At 37.6% G+C, this 23,230-nt stretch overlaps 1 protein-coding gene across 8 annotated transcripts in view; it reads right to left on the minus strand.

The window, feature by feature from the left end:
• The window catches only part of EndoA (SH3 domain containing GRB2 like, endophilin-A), a 334,762-nt gene that overhangs the window by 152,367 nt on the left and 159,165 nt on the right, over positions 1–23,230 (minus strand). For all 8 annotated transcript variants that reach the window (XM_081733790.1, XM_081733788.1, XM_081733787.1 and 5 more), the window contains exon 3: positions 4,320–4,388. In XM_081733790.1, the coding sequence (XP_081589916.1) occupies positions 4,320–4,388 (69 nt within the window). The remainder of the gene's footprint in view (positions 1–4,319; positions 4,389–23,230) is intronic.

Raw genomic sequence — 23,230 nt, forward strand, 5'->3', positions numbered from 1 at the left:
TGGGATCGAACCCGGGACCCCAAGCACCAGAGGTGAACGCTCTACCACTGAGCCACCGTGCCCCCCCTTGAATATCCAAAAGATTATATCATGAAATTAAGTACGTTTAAAGTAAATATCTTGAAAACCGTTAAAGCAACCAAAACAAAATTTGCACAATATATTGAGAACAAAATGCCCTATCGAAAACCATAAACAGTGTTGCCATAGATGAAGCAGTGTTGCCAACTCATCACAAAAATATTTTGTTTGAAATAGCATTATATACAACTGTGCACAGATCTGAAATGCACTATTATCACTAAACAAAACAGTGAAGTGTAGTGGTACAGTGTTGCTCAATATTGGAGCTACGTGTGCTGAAAATGTACAATGCAGAAGTCTGATATGTGACAATAGATGGTAATAAAAGAATCTGATCTCATATTATGAATTTAGTTCAAATGCATAATACTGAAAGTATAACATAGCAAAATGTCAGCAGTGTCACAAAATATTGATGTATTTGAAAATCGAAATTGAGTGATGCCATTTTTACGCCTGTGTCAGCTCCGAAGCTATATAGGAGTGTAAAGTGGGATCCGAATTACTATGAAAGAGAAAGATTACAATGAAATGTAAGGTGAAAGGTACAACAAAAACATATCCGAGGCGGGATTGGAACCCGCGATGCCTAATATGTCTGTTGCCTAGCCTTCTAGATCACATGGCTATCCTGGCCGACTAAAAACGAAATGAGGCAGTAATAAAATATTTCCAATATGAATATGGCAATATTACAGTGTACAAACATAATCATATGGTATGTAGGAGAGGAAATAAAAGCGTATGTCACTCAACACGAAAGACAGAAACAAAGAAATTACTCTTCCAAATATTGATAAGATAATCGAGAACCAGTTTACAGAATTAGAAAACACGTATTTCTTTCCCCGCTTGTATCATTTTGTTTTCGCGAGTTGTCTGCTTATTTATCGGGGCTTCAGAAGTATAACGCAAAATCCTTACTTGTTTCCAAAGCATTCCTTTATTACCCTTTGTTGTTACATAGACTTCTCTATTGTACATTTTCAGTACATGTTGCTCCAATAGTGTACAACACTGTACCACTACACTTCACTGTTATGTTCAGTGATAGTAGTGCATTTTAAATCTGTGAACACTTGTAAATGGTGCTATTTCAAATAAAATATTTTTATGCTAAGTTGGCAACACTGCCTCATCTATGGCAACACTGTTTGTGGTTTTCGATAGGGCATTTTGTTCTCGTTATAGTGTGCAACTTTTGTTTTGATTGCTTTAACGGTTTTCAAGATATTTACTTTAAATGTACTTAATTTCATGATATAATCTTTTGGATAATCAAATTTTGAAGCCCCCTAGCTCCTATCCTTCTGGTCCATAGCACCTTAAATTTTGCTCATTTTCATTTCTCATGATGCTCTATCAGATGTGCTGTGTGGCAACCAGATTTTAGCCACAATTTGTGGGACCCCCCGTGTGAGATTAATAATTAATGTTAGTGATATGGAAAGATTAGTGGAATGAGAATGTGGGGAAAAGGGAGAACCCTAGAAAACCTACAAACAGGATGCTATCCACCGCAATCTTGCATGGGCACGGATAGAACTATGGACCTCTCGCATCAGAGATGAGTGCTTACCACTGAGCTACAGTGGAGGAAGTAAGACGGGAAACATGCAAGGTCTCTTATACAGACTCTTGGTCTGAAATAAGCAAATTTTTAGATGAGATGACACTCTCTGGGAAAAAGTTGACGCATATAATCAAAGTGGTTTCTATGTGTATTAAACATTATATACTGTCCCAGATAAAGTTAGGGAACAAAACAGTCCATAAGAAAAAGCGTCATTTCTGTCTGATGCTATTCCATGTTTGCTGTCGATCCATTCCAGGCCCAAGGTATAGTCACGAAAAGAACGAGTTTGTCACTTTGTGACATGGCATCTAGAAGTGATCCGTGGCACGCTTCAGATAAACACTGAGGATTGTTTCTATGTGATCTGTAGAAACACCCAACAAACAAATTTCCGTATATAGAGAATTGATTTGAAAATGGCAGATCATTGTTACTTACCGATTCGTTCAGCCAAGATTTACCGATCATTGATACCGGTCATATTCCAGTAATTCGCTAGTATTAATAGTAATCCGTAAATTTGTTTCTAATGCTTTGTATGTACACCCTAAAGGTGGTTTTCTAATCACCACATTTTGGCCCAGGATTCATCTGGGCATCATCACACAATAACACTAAACACATAACGTACAGCAGTTGAGTTACCACACTTTGCGTGCGTGAAATCACGCTGTCACGATCATTGTCACTAGTTTCTTGCCATTTGTGTTAAGCGTTGTAAAGTGTATTTTGGGGGAGGACGCTGTAGCGACAAAACATAATTGTTTCTCACTGCACTTCTAGTCTGATGCGTTATCCATGATGGAATTCAGTCGCAATCCCTGACTGAAATAACACGACACTGATGTAGTACTGACTTTTATGTTTGTTGAGAACATCTCAGTGATCTTCAGTAGATTCTTCAGTTGGTTTTCCGTATTCACATACAGTCTGATATCATCCATATATCTATATATATATATATATATATATATATATATATATATATATATATATATATATATAGTTAATTCTGTTTGTTTAGTTTTATGTTGAATCTGTACTTCGTGTTATACAGTAAGTCAGACAGTGGGTTAAATCCTAAACAGAGTGGCAATGGGCTTGGGCTACCCCATTGGAATATTCTTCTCCTAATTTGGATATGTGCTATCTCCAGTTCTGTTCGGTTATTTTTCAAATGTAATGTATTTCATCTGCTCATGTTGTTTTGTATAAATAAAAAGTTAGTTCAAGTTAGATATTATGTTCCGAAATTAACTTCAAACTGTTCAGCCTTTTCCAGTGATGCGATCAGAAACAACAGACGTCTCTTTTCAATATGGTGAAAACATACAGCAAATTATCCCTTCCCTAAAAAAGGATAATTTTTAAACCGCTGTTCGCTTATTTTTAATGAGGAATTTATATACCGACTTTCATTTTCCTAACTTGCCAGGCTCGTGACAGTAAAATTTTCTCATAAATTTTCCGATAGCCCCCTCCCTTTCTTTCTCATATTCCCTTAGAATATCCATTTTAATCAAACTGACAGGATAAAAACCTAGTCCAAGTTAGATAACAATTATGTTCAAAAATTAATTTTTAAACATTTCAGTCGCTTTCTTGTTTTGCGACAAGATGACTTCCATTGCAGATAGATGTTTTGTATTATATTATCATCAAACGTACAAAAAGAAATTATACAAGGAAGTTATTTTGACAATTATAGTGTACTTTCATTCACCATCGATAAATGTACTTCCTACTGGACATTTTGAAATATCAACAACAATAATGGAACTCAAATATTAATGCAATGGCATTTTATAATAAATTAAACTTTTAATTTTATATTTTTATTTATTTATTTATTTAATTTTTTTTATAATAATCAGTTTCGATCTATTAAAGTACTTCCTCTCCGCTGTGCACAAACAGCTCCCAGTGATTCTTCAGGTTGTGTAATGCCTACTCGAGCTTCAGCTTTGGAATGCTCTGGTGGTTTCATAGCGATTTCTGCCCGATCTCTTGTATGAAATTGTGGCCTTAAGTGTTGATTTGAAATTAGATTATTTAGATATTTTTTTTGAACTTAGAATATATATATATATACTTGAAAACAATATGAGGTGTTCCAAGTAGATACGTTGAACCCAATATCAGGTCACTTTTTATTTGCCCAAAATAATAATACAAGATATTTCACGAATAATAACAATAATAATAACTACGATAGAGGAAGTTTTGCCGAGTTTGCCCTTCTGAAGAAAGTTTAAAATGCATTTTTTAAACGACCCTTTGTTGCATAATGCTGTTCGGATATATATATATATATATATAATAGTAATAATAACAATATAATAATAATAATAAATTATTATTATTATTATTATTATTATTAAGATCCTGAGAAATATATATAAAAGTTCGTCTGAAATATTGGGTGACCACTTTTTATTTCAACTCAAAACTTCGTTTCGGTCCTACTGCGAATGGTAAAATAGCAAGTCATATATAAAATTGTAGCACTCAGTTATCCTGTAATTTTTATAACACTTTTCAGAGTGCGATCTCAATCTGGAAATTACATATATTACCATATACTTTATAACTTTTACTTAATTAAGGTACTTAATTACATCGTTAAAATATAGAAAATTACTTAAGCAAGGAAACTTACCCTTTCCATTTCCATAAAATCGTCATCCAATTTCGTTCCTTCCGCTCCTCCCATCTTCTCCGTCATATACTGAAAAAGAAAAAGAATGCCAATTTGTTTATTTTGTCTAACGTTTCTACATGTGAATTCGTGTTCAATCAGAATCAAGTTTCCTTTCTGCTAATGGTGGTCCAGTTTCAATCAAGAGCAGACGATGATCTATGACGAAGATCAACTGCGAAATATTTCTCCTAATCCCTCAAACGTACAATTGACTTGAGAAGAGCTTATAAGTTTCTAGAACTTGTGACATCTTACACTTCATTTTTAATCACATATTTCAGCATTTAATAAATTTCCAAGTTACTCCTTACCACTATACAAACAATTATTTAAACTTCGTCTATTTTCAATTTGGGAGTTTCGTAGCTCCCCATCTGGGAAATAAAATATATTTTTACACTCTAGGTTTATATATATTAGATGTTTTCAAATGGGAGCACATCTCATATATGAATATCCTTCATAATTTAGTTAGTTTAATTGTAGTGTTTCTTGTACAGTCCGCAGCAAAAAACCTGCAACATGAGCATGTAAGTTTATTGTGAAACTACACCTACCAGCCAAGGGAATCAACATAACGTCCAAGTTACACGAATCACGCCAGGAGAAACCTCGGTGTCTTCCCCTGCACACTTATTTTGGAGCAAACGACTTCGTCGCTTCACAATAAACTTACATGCTCATGTTGCAGGTTTTTTTTTTTTTTTTTTTTTTTTTTTTTTTTTTTTTTTTTTTTTTTTTGCTGCGGACTGTAGCTCGTGTGGATAATATGAATACTATCGTCGAAAAAATTATAAAAATGACCATTCTAATTATGACGCATGTGGCACATCCTAACCAGTATTCTCCTTATATTAATGATTTTTAAACTACTCACTCAGCTTACACTTCTCGGCTCAAAGGACTCTCTTAGTAGGTGAACACAGCTAAAAGAAGAAAACATAGGGAGACAGTCTATCCATTTCTCTATGTATAACACCGTCTTTTGAAAATGAAACTGAGATTGCAAAATTCAAATATACTTCGGAAGAATTAGTGACCATGAGGAACGCTCACAAACTCTTTGTCAATACGTTTGCGATATAACTACACTATGTTGAATCATGTTCATCAGTAACGCACTGCAATGAACAACGTAATGGTAAAATATTAACGTGTAACTACAATAACGACGTAAGTATAACTTAAGTCCAAGTAATTAACTATAATGGTGGTGCACTATAACTAGCCAGTGATCATAAAAATCAATATCAATGTGACGTACGTGAAGAAGTTTTTCATATTGCATTTGCATAACTCACGTAGCATGTTCTTATTTGTGTCAGAAGTTTTGCTTTCCTTGGTTTTGTTCACATTTCAATTCGCTTTCTTTTCTCTTTCTATTTTGGTATAGTTTTATCTGTCTCATGTTTCGTATGGCTCCTTCCTTCTTCGACTTTTCCATTACTGTCTTATTTCTTTCTTCCTTCGTTCTCTTCTTTTTCTTGCCTGTGTATGTCGTACATATAACTTACGTTTATCTTCACAATCATTCTCTTAAAGGTTTGAGTTAGATTCCGTTGATTTACACACTGCTACGATTGGAGTATCGTGTGGGCAGGAGACAAATGACGAACGTAGTATGTTCCGTAGATGTGTACGAGTCAGTTCAACGCTGTTGTGGTTCTATATTACGGTGTGTGTAGCGAGTAGACATTGTTAAAGTGATTGTTGAGTGAAATACCGCCCTAACGCAATGTTCACGCGTGCAGAAGAGCGTGTGTTTATGAAATTCTAGGTGGCACGAGGGCGAAATGCTAGGACGATTCACAGAGGATTAACAGAGGCCTGTGGTGAAGCTGCTCTATCGTATCGGACAGTGGCAAGATGGGTTGCAGCATTTCAACTGGGACGACAGTCAACAGGCAAAATGCACGGTGTAGGGCATATGCGAACAACTACGCACGAAATTCATCTTGCAAGACTACAGACACCGCTTGACGGTGATCGGCGCTCCACTTGTAGTGAATTGACGCAGAAGCTGAACATTTTTTCCGGATCAGTGTTCCGCATGCTAACACAAGATCTTGGCATGCGGAAAATTGCAGCCAGATGGGTATCCCACGCTCTGACTGAGATTTAAAAGTGGCATAGCTGGGAATGTGCGCGCCTACACCTTCAATGTTACAATGAGGAAGATTATGACTTCTTGCACCGCATTATTACAAGTGACGAAACGTGGGTAAGATTCTACGAGCCTGAATTGAAACGTCAGTCGAGTGAATGGCGCCACCCAGAATCTCCACGACCGAAAATGCTTAGGCAAAACCCAGCAAACGTGAAGGTGATGATGATAATGTCATACGACCGCGAAGGCATTATCCTGTCACATCAAGTTCCACCGGGCGTTACCGTCATTGCTGCATACTATACTTCATACCTCAGTCACCATTTGCGACCAGCATTGAGGCGCAAACGTCCACACTTCCTGGAGTCTGGACCAATTCTCCTACACGACAATGCCAGATGCCATACAGTCAATCCAGTACAGACTCTGTTACGACGATGGGGTTGGGAGGTACTGGAGCATCCGCCATACTCCCCAGATATGAGCCCCTGCGATTTTGATCTTTTCCCAAAAATGAACGAACCTCTCAGGGGCAAACATTTCAGAGACATTCCCAGCATTGTTCGTGCCTTAGAGCGCACTGTCAATACCCTCTCACAAAGTGGGTCTTTAACAAGTATTTAACGGTTACCAGACACCTGGCGAAGGGTTCAACACGCTGGCGAAGACTACATCGAAGGACTGTAAGCTGCTTGAGGTGAATGATTTACTGCATCCAATTTCACAACTATGTTACCACTTCAAGTTAAATGACCCTTCGGATACACGATATTTCCTTGCAGTAGCTCATAAGATCTTTCTTCAATATTTGTTTTTCTCTACGATTACGCTTCTATCTACCTGAGGATTGAAGACTTGATATCTTCTACTAAGTTTGTGATGACATATGTGACAACGTCTATTGATTATAGAATTAACTCGTTTGATGCCTATTTCACAATTTGTCTTTGGATTAGAATAGTAAGATACTTCATTGTCACTTTACTCACATTCCTCCTCTTCTTTCAGGTTTTTAAGATCATCTTTCTTTTCTTCACAGTTACCTTGTAAAATTAATAACCATGATATTATTTACAAATTCAATTTCCGTATTTCTGTAGTGTTTCCTTTCTTAGGATTTTACTCTCTTTCTTCGTAATTACGATCTCTTCAGTTAAATAATCGATTTTCTTCTCAATTTTCTTTTTTACTCAGTCTTAACACACTTCGCTGTTGTTTTCTTTCTTTCTTTACTCGAAAGTCCAGCGTGATCCTGTTGAATTTTTGGATTCGTATTTGCATCAACTCTGACAGTATTGTTTGTGTTCCAGTTGTCAGTCATCGTTTCTTGTATCTATTGGATCATTCATTGCTCGTATTGGAATTTGTCTGTTTACTCTGACTGTTTCATTGGGTTCATTATCTTCTTATTAACTTTTATGCTATTGTCGGATTCCGTTCTTGTATCCAAGTTGCCTCAAGTTTGATTATGACTACCATCTGTCGATCTAACTTGTCTCACGTCTTCAACTACTACTACTTCTTCATTTGATGTTGATTCCGTTACCACATAATTTTCACATACTTATACAACCTCTGTTGTACTTAATTCTTAATAACGTTCACCACCTATTCTCACACATTTAAAATATGTCCATCGATTACATATGTTATACACAATCACATATAGCATCTCTGACTTATCGTCAAAGTACTGACAATCAATAATGTCTTTGCTGACAGTTTCTTTGCTTTTCTACTCTGTTGCGGCATATTATATATTTTACAGAACTTTGTTTTATTCTGAAGATAGTACAAACAATTGATTCAATTTCCCACTTCCTATGTAGTTCCATTTGTCCACTCATCAATATGCACTTCTTAATTCTCTCATATTCAGCAAACGTAGCTCCAATAGTGTGCAACACTGTACCATTACACTTCGCAGTTACGATTAGTGAAAATAGTGCATTTTAAATATGTATATATTTGTATATGGTGCTATTTAGTACAAAGTACTTTTATGCTGACTTGACAACACTGCCTCATCTAAGACAACACTGTTTGTGGTTTTCGATACGACATTTTGTTCTCATTATATTGTGCACTTTTGGATTTGATTGCTTCAACAGTTTTCAAGATATTTACTTTAAACGTACATAATTCCATAATATAATGTTTTGGATATTCAAATATTGAAGCCACGTAGGTCCTAACCTTCTGGTCAATTGCACCTTAAATTTTGCTTATTTTCAATTTCTCATCATGCTCTATCAGATGTGTTATGTGGCAATCAGATTTGAGCGACAACTTGTGGGACCTTCCCTTGTCAGAATCTGAAGATTCATTTTCTGATACCTCGAGTGTGGAGACGGAAACGCTCAAGTTACCAACAGTTTTTGTGAATGTGTCATAGAATCTCTCCCGACATTTGAACATTTGGAATGCTTGAATAAGTTTCTTTTATAAAGGAACATTGGTTGAAATAAGATGTCTTCAAACCTTCGGATTCAAGACAAAGCAACGTATGATATTCCGAGAGGCATCTCCTTGTCACGATGATCAATGACAACTTTCGGCAACTCGCTTTGGGAGGATAAAGAGTTATAACGTAAATAAGAAATTGGTATTTGCCGTCAAGAGAAAGCTTTACCATATCTGCTTCACGCTCTAGTTACTAGAGAAATCGGTATGTTCTTATTAGGGAGTCGAGTACGGGAAGTCAATGAAAATTTTGTCAATTAATCTAATTCATAGATACTTCATCAGATCAGTACTATTCATCTCAATAACACTAATCACGCTCTCTGTTGATATTAAGGATTAAAATGTTTTCAAATGTACATATTTTCTCGCCTACATAGGTCATGTAGGCGTGAACCATTCGAACCTATATATCGTTCAAATCAGAAAAAACTATGTATAAGATACAGTTTTTTACTATTATTTATTTATTAACCACTCCATTCACTCGGTTTATTAACCATTGAGTACCGTCCTTTCAGATCTGAAACTTCTTGATCTCCATCAGCGTACTACATTTCAGCTCGATCGACAGGACTTTTAGCTACCGCGAAGTACAATTATTATGTTCGTCATTCTCTAAGAAGATTCTTCCTGCAGTCGAATCAATAACGACAGACAACACTTTCGCTATTGCTCCTGTCAACTTCCTGGACCAGTTGACATGCCCGTTCTTGTTTAAACTTAGGCTTAGATATCATCGTGATTGTCACCGATCAGCTTAGTGACACCGACAACTATAGATTCGACGCAAATTGTAACATTTCTCCAAGAAAAAAATAAGCTTTTGGACATTGTGAAACAGCTGATCAGTCGTTTATACATGCAGTTGGCTACTATTAATGATGTTAGTAGGTCAGTTCAATGTAACTTAGTTCTTCACTTGTTCATTGAAGTATTAGTAACGCCACCTGGGAATTGTGGGCGAAGTGACAACCACCGATTTACGTCAGAACAGGATAAAAGGTAACGAACGACGGATCAAGAAAATTTAATGCTGATTTGTTAAGTTAAACAGGGAATTGTGAAACTAAATTGTTGTTTCGAATTAACCTAATGATCCGTTCATTAAAGTAGTGTTGAAAGATATCGCCTGAAATGTCATATTAAAGTGTTTGTAACTGATTTGATGTAACTTATTCAACAGAAACTATAAGTATATTTGAAATTTTTAACCTATTCTTTTGCCCTTTTTGGATCAATAATACTTCGTTCCCGGTGGATGTGTTCCATCCAGTCGCACGTAACTATTTCTTGTAATACTAAATTGTATTTTGAGATTAAGTACAAAGCTTTGGCATTAAATTAGAAAGTAGTACAAATTACTATTTTGATAGATTTGTTGAAAAGAAAATTCAGGGCGTTAAAAATGTGAAATTGTTCACACTACTATCAGAAAATATTGAAAGGGGGAAAATTACGTTTTCATGTTGTTATGCTATATTATCTACTACATTTATGTGGTTGTTATAATTATCATTTATTACGTTTATTCATGAATAAATGTTAGTGATATTGAAAAATACTGAATATCTCTTGAAAATGGATTCTCGCCTAATACTCCGCGTCAAAGGGAATATATTTCGAACCCTTTCAAAGAGAGCAGTTTACCCGTTTCGGTGCATTGCTGCTACATATAAAATTAAAATTAACGTTTATCCTGTTTTCTGTATTAAACTTTGATGCGGGAAGGTATCGAATCCGTTGAATTTAGAGGTAAGAAAACTGATTAAGTTTGAAATTGTAAGCTGGGATAAAATTCTTTATATTTGGTTTAGGCAGTTAATTGAAAAAAAGAAAATGAGCATTTATAATGTGAATAGAGGTTTACGCGTTAACCAATTATGGCGTGCTTCTGCACCTTATGTTCGAATAGCAGACCCTCCTCTTATTACTTTTGATAACGATGAAGAGTGGGAGAGGGGTGGGAAAGGCAGCAAGTTGGAGCAAACAACTCGTCTTTCACTCGCCCACCTGTACAGCCACGGTGGAATGAAGCAGTGTTGCGACCTCCTATAATTTCTAATTTCCAAAAGCAATTTTCTCAAAACATAATTTGTTAAATTTTATACAAGTGAAGTTTAGTACTTTGAATATTCTAGAAATTGAGATGTATGAAGAGGAAATGTGTAAAATGATTAGTGATTTCGTAACTCCGGAAATTAGAAATGTATTATTAATTTTGAGTATTCCAAAAACAATACATGACTATTTAGACTTTGCTGAAAGTTTTAAAATTAGTGAAATATATAGTCAGGATTATAAAAAGACTATAAGGAAGGACAATATGTCTTATCCGAGATTTAAAGTCCCTATTAGGGGTATGAACTCTCGTCAAACTTCAGAGAAAGGAAACTTTTCAAAATCGAATTATGCTTTAGGATTTCATAGTATTTCAAGCTCTTCTAAGGTAGACGGTAATGATGGAACTTTATTGCAGTTACCTATTAGTATTTGTCACACGTTGTATCCCTGTATAATTGATACGGGCTCTAGCTTAAATTTCGTCGAAGAAAAAGTACTAGATGTAATACGAACTGAATGTCAACCTATAGTGAAACAAGTTAATTACTCAGTAACTATTATGCAAGATAAGGATCTATTGGTGCGCGAGTTAGTGCAAATTATGTTTTTCATTAATGGCGTTCGATTTTCGGCCAGGTTTAGTGTAGTGAATTTTGCGCATATAAATGTCAATGTCCAAGAACTCTGGTTTGAGAAGGTGGACCTTAAAGTTGGATTGAAACCTTTAGATTGGGAATCTGGTGTGTTATGAACAGTAAGCTGTGTGATTCTCCATATACTTTCAGGTCTGTCCGGAATGCCCCCAGGCAACAAGGCGCCAAAACTTGGGAGTCCTAAGGAGATTCCAGAACTGATTTTCAACAACATGCATCTCTTGAATCATCAATTCAAAATTCTCAACAGCCAAGGAGTCTTGGAAAGAACAATGTCTAGTCAAGCAGTGGCGGAAGAAGAAAGCAGAGAGGAGAGAGTCCAGGGCAACACTGCATGTATGGGAATGGTGAAACCAGGAACATGGTGGACTACCGTCAGTGATTTGATAAAAAAAAAAAAAAAGCCCAAGTCCAAACTTCATCTATGTTGAAAATTTGATTGAGATCTATTGGCTGGTTCAAGAGTGATGGAGTCACAGAGACAACACTTATATTTTTAATTTTTTACACATATATCTCCCTCCTCCCCCTCCCATACGTTGCACCGTCAAGGTAAAATTATAAAAATCGCTCCAGACTTGAACTTCATCTATGTTGAAAATTTGATCAAGATCGGTCGAGTGTTTCAAAAGTTATTAAGTTTTATTTATTATATATATATATATATCTCCCTCCCTTCCTCCACCCTAGGTTCTACCATCAAAGTAAAACAAACTCTAAAAGAAACTTTTCAGGACCGAACCTCATACATGTTAAAAATTTGATTGAGATCGGTTCAAGAGTTATCAAGTCACAAACTTAGTCACTTTATTTATATTAATTTTTGTATTTAATTTGTTCAACGATTGGCACTCCCCCTATAACTGGTGCCAAGTAGCAGTTTGAAATGTTTGTTGATGTATGCATTAAGATAGACTATAGTACCAGTGTGCGAATTAGATGACCTATATTGGGGGGGATAAAATTAGACCAAAGGACATAGTTTGAATGTTCAAATTTCAAAATGAGACAATAAATGCCTTACTCCCCCTATATATATATATATATATATATATATATATATATATGTGTGTGTGTGTGTGTGTGTGTGTGTGTGTGTGTGTGTGTGTGTGGCATGTGTAATAAATAAGAGATTTATTAATTTACTAAATCTACCAACAATAACTATGCACACATATATTGTGTGACATACACACACCCCACTAAACCTTTCTGAATATGTTTTAATGTTGTACTCACTCTTGTCCCCGTAGCTCTCTAAGGTTTATTTTGTTAATAATTCGGCTCGAGCGATAGCCATGATCACAAACATATGTTAATTTTTCCACTCATATTGAAAGCTTCCACTTTGCATTAATACATACAGGTTGCGAAAAGAAACCTACTTCAGTCTTGTGAAAACCACTAAAATTATCAGTTAAACCGGACTTTTTTTTTTTTTTTTTTTTTTTTTAAGAAAATCTAGATATTAGCCTATCAAATAAGAAATGGATTGTTGCTGGTCCCGATTTCTCACATCAAGGTTAAATCGAAGGTAAAATATTTAAAATCTCTCAATTCAAATTTCGAGCTTGTGCTTCTACTTCCCGCTAAAGCTGTGCTCATCACGACTTTTTTTTCTCCAAATATCGATTCCGTGATGGGCACGGAAAGTCAACACTTAAAAATTACTTTACTCTTAGGTTGAAGATGAGTTGATTCACTATGGGCTACGTTATTCAAATAAAGTAAAACATTGCACTGAAGTTTTTCAGACAACATTAATTGCGTGAACAGCAAACTGTACAGCGAAAAGATGGAAAAATGAAGGGTTAACTTTTAAAAAACCCGCTCCAGTTGAAATGCTTATACAGACACGGACAATGACACGGAGAACCAGTCGTATTAACAAATGCTGAAACAAATCTTGAATTATTCGCTTATTCATCTAAAAATCACCTTCATTAACATGTCTGCTCACTAGGAGCGTATCCCCCAGCGTGTACGTTAACATATACTTACGAGAGAATACCTATATCTCAGATTTTGAGTACAGTCTCAAAAGTTCATTTCCGTAAACTGTAAAAGCAGTGATTACTATGTTATTATCACAAATTAAATGCAACTTTTGAGTTGCATACACACAACCTACTAGGGAATGAAGACCATGTGCTAACAAAGAGTACACTGGAAAATAAAATAACATGTTATAACAAAAATTAAAATAAGATGATAATCGATACAAATATAGAGGATGAATATGACATATCCGAACTTCGCCAAGTATGGTAGAAGAAGCTATTTGTTTACTTCTTCTTGGCCAACCGCTAAGAACATTTATAAGTCTATATGTGGCTTTGTTATACGCAATTAGTACATTCAAATTCACGAACGATGACGAACTGAAGGGTACGAAGGTACAGTTGCAAGTAACAACCGTAGTCACAATAATATAGTTCTACTAAACAACGTTGAAAATAGTGGGTAATTAGGTGGTAAGTAGAAATGACCAAAACTGAACAGTTTACATCGATCATTTCGAAATACAGCTAGAAGATTAAATTTACAAGAAATAATAAAAATCAGTGAAATTTGGAGTTATACTAAGCATAGTTTGAGGGGGAAAGCGAGCATCCCCGGTGGGGATACTTCAGCTGACTTCTTTGGGGGGGAACAAAATGTGATTGAGGGGGAAAATCCCCTTCATCCCCCCCGGTAATTCGCACCCTGTATAGTACTATCAAACTCCACTAAATCGTTTTGTTTCTTTCCGCAGGTAGTATACTCGTGTCCAAAATTATTGTCGCATGTCTATAAATATGTTGTTATAGGAATCTAATTTGATAACGAATTCGCCCGGTATTCCTTATAACGTTAGTATGTGTATAATCGGCAAAGACAAGTATGTGGCAAATTTCATGTCAAAAGAGTAGTAAGTAAGAACAATAAAACGAAAATAAAATTTTCTTGTTCATTTAGAAACATTTTGTTTCACTCATTATAATTTCCGTATTTATAATTTTTTTCCTATGAAATTTACCACAAATATACATTTTCCGATTATGCACATAGTATCAGTATTAAAAGTACCCTGCAAAACCATTATCAAATTATATTCGTACAAGGAGACAGTTATCGATATGCGACAATCATTTTGGACATGAGTGTCCATTGTAGCAGCAGTTGTTCCAACTTGGCAGAACGCTGGTGGACAACGAAACGACAGTATGGAAGCAGACACACATGGGCAACAGTGGACAGTGTGGTTTCTCTGGAGGGAAGGAGTGAATACTTCAGACATCCACAACATATTATTAGCCGTATGTGGGGCACAGCACCAAGTCACAAATCCGTGTTTCGTTGGGTATCCGAATTCAAAGAACGCAAAGACAGTGCTGCAAAAAATAAAAGCATTGGCGTCCTGCAACTGCACGCAGACCAAGCAATGCCGCGCGAGTGAATGATTTGATAATGGAGCTCAGGAGAATCACGTTTGTTGAACTAGAGAAAGAAGCAGGTCTATCATGGGGTTCCCTCTACACTATTATTCATGAGGATTTGAAGCTGCACGAGGTGTGTGCACAATGGGTGCCTCATGACCTCACCGTTGCACAGAAACAAAAGCCTGTGGAGATTTGCTAGCAGTTGATGCAACAGTACAGTGAAAATCAGACCGAGTTCTTTGAGCTTCTGGTCACCGTCGACGAAATTTGGTTCCTCTACGAGACTCCAGAAAAGAAACGCCAGTCCCTGGAATGGAGGCATACTGGAAGTCCTCATCCCAAGAAGGCACGGATGAACTATTCGTGCGGAAACAAATGGCGACTTTTCTGGGATCAGAAAGGGATACTGCTGGTGGAATCGCTCCTTCCCAATACGTCCATCGACATTGAGAGCTACTGCAGTTCACTGCAGACTCCGCCGACGCATCCAACAATGCCGACAAGGAAAATGGGGCCGTGGCGTTCTTCTCCAACACGACAATGCACGGCCACATGTCAGTCGCCAGACAATTGCCACAGTGCATGAACTAGGGTTTAGTGTACTGCCGCATCCTCCATGTTCGCCGGATCTGGCTCCTAGCGACTATGCTTTATTCGACACAATGAAAGAGGGCATGAGAGGTAAAAAGTCAACACAAATGATGAACTCCACGCATTTGTCCGCCAGTGGCAGAGAGATACCCCCAAAAATGGTTTGCTGCACAAATAAGGAAGCTTCCAGAACGGAGGCAAAGGTGCATAGACATTGCCGGGGAATACCTCTAAAATAAACTGCAATCGTTTGTTCAATAAATGGTTCCTGTGAAAACAAATTAATTGTACTGCCAATCAGTTCTGAACACCCCAAGTACATCTACCCCTCTTCCTCCTCCCTACATTGCTCCGTCAAAGTGAACTGACAGATGATATTCCAGACTTGAACCTCATCTATCTTAAAAATTTGGTCGAGATTGGTCGTTTGGTTCTAGTTAAGTTTTATTTATTAATTTATAACTCCCCCGTTCCCCTCCCCTAAGTTTCACCGTCAAAGTGAAATGATGAAAACACTCCCAGGCCCAAACCTCATCTACGTTGAAAATTTGATCGAGATCGGTCGGCTGGTTCAAGAGATTAGGAGTCACAAAAATAGTCACTTTCAATTTTACAATATAAATTTATTGTTGTAGTATAATGGTATATCGGTATATCGTTCAATCCTCGATGTGCCGTATGTATGCCTAAGGAGGCTAAAAGTTATATTAATAAACATTTATTCAATGTATAAGCATCCGCCTATGAAATCGAACTTGCTGTCACATGCACCAAGTTTTTGTGAATGTCATGAAAATGTTATTTTGATATTGGTTTTATGAGCACATATTGAAATTTTCGAACGGATGCTTGAGTCTCGGAGCCAAGGCCATACCCATGTAGTCGACACCTATGGTGTACGGTATTACCGATGTTCAATACTACATTTCTCTTTAGTTTTGGAAGAACACCACTAATATGCTTTGAAATGAAATGAAGTATCTAGTTTAACGTCCTGCGATTATGCACCAAGGCTAAGGAAGGCGGTAATGATGAGAAATGACTGAAATGGCGGAACGAAGAAAGTAGGAGGAAACGTAGAAACGCCGAGGAAATCCACGCACACAGTGCTTGTCCACCAAAAAAGTTCACATGGCGCAAAATGACACCAATGTGGCTTGAAAACGGCACTGTCTACAGAAAACGCGAACAATCAATTCAGAAAACGACATACTGTAGCTATATGCTACAAGGGCAGATTGACTCATACGGATTGCATAAACTACTGGGAACACACACTCCAGCAGCATTTTTGCTGAAGCCAAGAAATCCATGTCGTTTTTTACATTATATGAAAAAATCAAGTAGTGCCGGTACTTGTGCAAGACTCTTGAGCAAGAGGCTTGGTCTTGGTATTGCACCCCTTGGTCTTGGTCTTTTCTTGCATCGGGATTCCTGGTCTTGGTCTTGGTCTTGCATGCAAGACTTGCAAAAACTGCAAGACCAAGATTGTTGCGCTCATCACAAGGTAAGTGATCGCGAGCCCAGTTGAAAGGAGCAAGCTTGAGCGAGACCGAGGTTAGTGTAAAATGTTCATCTATGGTCCATGGCAAACCGTCCATGGGCTGTTTTCGTTCACGCAGTATTTGCATGGGCTGTTTCCGTCCTTGCGTGGTTTTTGTTTATGTGCTGTTTGCCGCGCGGTATTTGTATGCGCTGCTTTTGTCCTTGCGCTGTTTTTGTCCCTGTGCTGTTTTTGCCGTTGTGCGGTTTTTGCCCTTATATCTATTTAACTAAGAGGGTTTCTGTCAATTATGCAACCTGAAACACAGTAAAGACATTTGGGTTGTCAAACTTAAGGGACTTCTGTAATTGTCCCTGGCTCATTTTTCCTAAAGATGTCTATAAAAATTTTAAACAGTCTGTGGCAATGGTTCTCAACCTAATTCATATCTTGACCCGTTCGTGTTAGTGAAAGCTGGAGTGACTACGAGCCCAGTCGAGAGAAGTAAGTGCGAGCCCAAGTGAGCGCGAGTGATTGTGAGAACAGTTGAGGGAAGTGGTTGGAAACGCGAGCCCAATTGAGGTGTGATCACGAGCCCGAGTGATCGCGAGTCCAGTTAAAAGAAGTGAGTTCGAGCGCGAGCGAGCCTGGTGCAAAATGTTCATCTATGGTTTTTGTTCATAGGCTGTATTCGCACACGCGGTATTTGCACGCGCTGTTTTTGTCTTTGCGCTGTTTTTGTCCACGCGGCATTTGCATGCACTGTTTTTGTCCTTGTGCGTTTTTTGTCCATGCGCTGTTTTGTTCACGCGGTATTTGCATGCGCAGTTTTTGTTCTTATGCAGTTTGTTCATGCGCTGCTTTTGTCCACGCGGTATTTGCACGCGCTGTTTTTGTCTTTGCGCTGTTTTTGTTCATGCGCTGTTTTTGTCCACGCGGTATTTGCATGCACTGTTTTTGTCCTTGTGCGTTTTTTGTCCATGCGCTGTTTTGTTCACGCGGTATTTGCATGCGCAGTTTTTGTTCTTACGCAGTTTGTTCATGCGCTGTTTTTGTCCACGCGGTATTTGCATGCGCTGTTTTTGTCCTCGCGCGGTTTTTGTCCATGCACTGTTTTGTCCACGCGGTATTTGCATGCGCTGTATTTGTCTTTGCGCGGTTTTTGTTCATGCGGTGTTTTTGTCCACGCGGTATTTGCATGCGCGGTTTTTGTCCATGCGCTGTTTTGTCCACGCGGTATTTATATGCGCTGTTTTTGTTCTTCTCGGTTTTTGTCCATGCGCTGTTTTTGTCCACGTTGTATTTACACACGCGGTTTTTGCCCATCGCTGTTATTGTTTTCGCTGTTTTGACCTAGAACCACGAGGGCGGGGTGAAAAGTTCTCGGCTTGACAATGAAAGACTGCGAATTTCAGTTCAAAAATTATTTTATTTTTCAACATAATATCCCTTAACTTTAATACACTTGCTCCAGCGTTTTTCTATCAGTATTCCTTCCCGGAAGCAGAGTTTGGAATGATGTGAAAATAGTCATCCACGACCCTCTCAACTTCTTCATTTGATTTGAAGTGCTTCCCACAAAGAAATTTCTTCAAGTTTGGGAGCAGATAGAAGTCCGATGGTGCCAAATCAGAAGAATATGGGGATGGGCGAGCAAATCGTACCCCAAACCCCGCAGTTTCCCCATCGCCAACGCATCCTTGTGCACAGGTGGTTGTCCTGTGAAAGATGATCTTCTCCAAGCCAGAACTCTTCTCGCGAATTTTGGCATCCAGCTGATCAAGAAGATTGGAGTAATATTCGCCTGTAATTGTTCTCCCTTTTGCAAGGTAATCAATTAACAGGATCCCTCTCGCATCCCAAAACACACTAGCCATGATCCTTCCGGCCAATACGATCGTCTTCGCTTTCTTCGGCACTGCACCACCGGCTTCCACACACTGCTTGGACTGCTGTTTCATTTTTGGCGTGTAGTGGTGAACCCATGTCTCTTCCACTGTCACAAATCGCCGCACAAAATCGGTCGGACCCCTTTCCAATCGGTCCAAAGATTACTGCGAAAATCGTTTTCGCATTTGCTTTTGGTCGACAGTCAGCAAATGCGGCACCCATCTTACGCAGAGCTTTCGCATCCCTATTTCTTTGTGCAAGATGTCTTGCACTCGTTCCTCCGATATCCCCACACTCACAGCTATCTCACTCACCTTCATTCGCCTGTCGTTATGCACTTTTTCAATTGTTTCCGGTATAGTTGCGGTTTTCGGCGTTCCTTCACGTGGGTCATCATCGAGGGATATGCGATTACGTTTAAATTCAGTTGCCCACTTTTTAATGGTTGACATGGAAGGAGCAGAGTCCCCGTAAACTTTTGTCAACTTCGGATGAATTTCCGTAGGGGTTAATCTATCCAAAACGAAAAATTTGATTACCGCACGATATTCAAGTTTATACATTTTCACAACTAACACGCAAGACGTCTAACTGCAACAATGCCTGCACACAAACTACTTGAGAGAACAAGTTGACACTTGTTATACGAACAACTGAATAGCACCCCCAGGCAAGAACAAAAAACTTTTGCTGATTGGAGTGCCATCTCTGTGTCAGGCCGAGAACTTTTCACCCCGCCCTCGTAATGAAGTACAAAAAACTCCAATAAAATCCAAACTAATGGGAACGAAAAAGGCTGGAATTATGGGTACGACAAAATGAATTTACCATTGTATCTTTGTTCTAAGCATTTTGTGGAAGATTCACCAATATAATGTTCCACTACACAAGCGAAAATCGAAAGATAATGCGCACAGTTGAACAACATAAGTTTGTTACACATCGTTAGTGGAAAACACACGTACATTTGTAAGTGTGAAGTTGTCAAATAAAAAACAAGCACACAACCACATCTGAAATCGTCTTACAATTTTGACTTTTACTTTAGAAACCTCATTCTAGCAAATCAAAATACGTTGATCTTAGAATTCCCTGAGTTTTTCCTGATTTCTCAAATTCTCTGATTATTTCCCGGTTTTCCCTGGTTTTCAGGTTTGTCGCCATCCTGGATGTGTAATTCCTCATAATGTACGCAACTAAAGGAAATACACATATTAGGCATTTTCCGAATAAAGATTTGGAAATTTTAATATTAGAGAAAATGATTCTTTCACCTCTAGTAGCGAAATGTTCGAAATCGTTGTAACACTTATCCCTTTATTTTTAATGAAAATTTTATATATTGAATTTCACAGCCCAGTATAAAATGATATCTAAGTTGTATCTGGTGATTGTTAAATAAATAAATAAATAAATAAATAATATATAAATAAATTAATATAAAAATAAATAAATAAATAAATAAATAGTTCCCCTTTCACATTAGGCATTTTCTGAATAAAATCAGGATGTTTAAATAGTACACAGAATGATCCCTTTCTCCTCTTAGGAGTGTAATTTTTGAGAACACTGATACGTGTTTCCACTTATATTTAATTTGGAATTTATATGCTGAGCTTCATCAACCTAATTTTAGGGATTCGTGAGGTGCAATATTCTTGTTTAAAAATAAATAAATAAAATAAAATAAAATAAAATAATCCTCTTTAATCCCTCAGGATAGGAACTTCAGAAGAAATCCTTTTCATTCGCTTTCGTAACAAAGAAATTTTCTGTAAAAATTTCACGCTTCTAGCTATAATAGTACGGTATAGGCTGGATGTTGATGAGTATGCCGCTTAATATTCTACAAAATAAATACAGTTTTAAAGTTCAGAACAATAAATATTAGCTAAAATGCCTTATATTCGCACGGGAAAAATAAGTTAATGGAAAATATTTTAATCCCTTTCCCTTAGAATACGTATTTCAGAGAAAAGTATAATGGTAAAATCAATGAGACACTTTACTTCTGGCATAGATTTTGAAACACTCTACTCTCTGGAATATGCCCTTCAATCAAATTGATATGACTACGAGCTTGAGGAGAGTACTGTGATCCAGTGGCGTAGGGAAGGGGGGGCCCAGAGGGGCCGGGCCCCCCCCAAAGAGGTCCGACAATGTACTTTGGTACTTTGATGTTTGTAATTTTATATATATTTTTATGTGTATATATTTTTTTGTTTGTAATTTTTCTATATGTACCTATAACAGCACTTGGCCCCCCCCCCAAACACACATCCTGGCTACGCTACTGCTGTGATCCAAAAGATTTCAAACGATCAGCTACTTCCCCACCTCGAAACTATGAATCAGACCCTAAGCTCAGTCATTTTGGACATGTTGTTTTTGCTTTGTTTCCACATCTCACGCAGATTGTGCTGGGATTTAAACGGCATTGACAGCGCCACTATTCATTTCATCGTCACAGAAAACTAAGGATTGCACACTAATATAGGTCATTTTCGTCTATTGTTACAGGTCACCACTCTTTCCAAAACATACCGTTTAGGATGAATTACTCCTACAGTTTTTTGTTCTTTTCGAATGTTAAATCGTGTGTGATAAGATTGGTTGAAATTGCTCTAGGCGTTCCAAACTTAAACTGTAACATACAGTCATACACATAGGGTCTACGTCAAAAAATATACAGGGTGTCTCAAAAGTCCCCAGACATAGGTAACTCCTATTATCAGAGTTACAATAAAATGTAAAAGGGGAAACTGTCTCCAAATATGTTTTCAATCTGAAGTGAAGGAAATTTTTAGATCGGACGAGCTGTTTTGGGCTCTACGCTCTTTATGCGCCCAATGTAAAATGAAAATGAAACGTTGCTATTTACCTGGATCCACAACGTAAGTGAATGTAGTTACTGTCTGTTATGCTAACGTGTCCTTGGCCAGACCCCATTTCAAACATGCCCCCATTCACCATACTCTTACAAAATTTGTCCACTTTCAGTCCCGTCCTTCCCTCCCACAGCCGCAGGTAAATGGCAACGTTTCATTTTCATTTAACATCGGGCGCATAAAGACTGTACAGCCCAAATGGATCGTCCGATTTAAGAAATTCCTTCACTTTAAATTGAAAACATATTTGGAGACGGTTTTTCCTCTTACATTTTGTGGTAACTGATAATAACAGAGTTACCCTATGTCAGGGAACGTTTGAGACACCCTGTATGTGTTTGCCCCTGTACATTCCCGATCCAACTGACATGCCTGTTTTTGCCTGAACTTAGGCTTAAATGTCATTGAGATTGGCACATAACAGTTTAGCAACCTCGAGATTATTAAAGGATTCCTCACTAATTTCGGTCGTTTTCAATTATTTTTAATATTACACTCTTCCCAGACCCAATGGTTGCTAATAGGGGCTGAACGTGAATTTAAACGACATCAAGAACTATGCATTTGACACCAGCATAACTTTGAAACGGCTGGAGCAATTTTAACAGAACTTGGTACACACATTACTTACAATCTGGACAAGAATATGTGGGCGGTAAGATCCCCTACCAAACATAAGGAAAATAAGAGGAGGAGACAGAAATGATTGGAGAAAAACCTATTAGTGTTAAATCCATAGGTTTCGGGGTCTCTCCCGATAATTGGAGATAGTTTCCATGCATTTTAATCCAAGTTCAGCCACCAGGGGAGTAAGACCTCCTAGAACATCTAGTAGGAATAGGAGGAGTGACAAAATTGAAAACGGTCGATATTGGTGTCGAATCCGTAGTTTTCGGGGATGCTGAAAGAATAGTGACACTAACGATATCATCCCCAATTGGTACACACGATACATGTTCAGCCCCAGTTGGCACCTGTGTTGGAAGGAAATGGTGACATGTAAAATTAATCGAAAACAACCGATATTAGTGTTGAATTCATAGTTATTACCGTTCTTAAGTTGATTGGTGACACTTCGGATGCCCTTTATGTCTAGTTCAGATCTCAATGGGTTAAGAGTCCACAGTGCCTATACAGAAAGTAGGGATAAAAAAAGTATAAAAATAATTTTTAAAAATGGCCTATATTAGTACCTAATTCTTAGTTTTGGGGTTCCTGAGATAAACAGAGGCATTCCATATGCCGTTTAAGTTCACGTTTACCCTCCACCCATTATAACCCCTAGGGCGGTGGGAAGGGGTGACTTGT

Source organism: Thermobia domestica, chromosome 12 (genome assembly GCF_964235325.1).
Source record: "Thermobia domestica chromosome 12, izTheDome1.hap1.1, whole genome shotgun sequence".
Taxonomy (NCBI): domain Eukaryota; kingdom Metazoa; phylum Arthropoda; class Insecta; order Zygentoma; family Lepismatidae; genus Thermobia; species Thermobia domestica.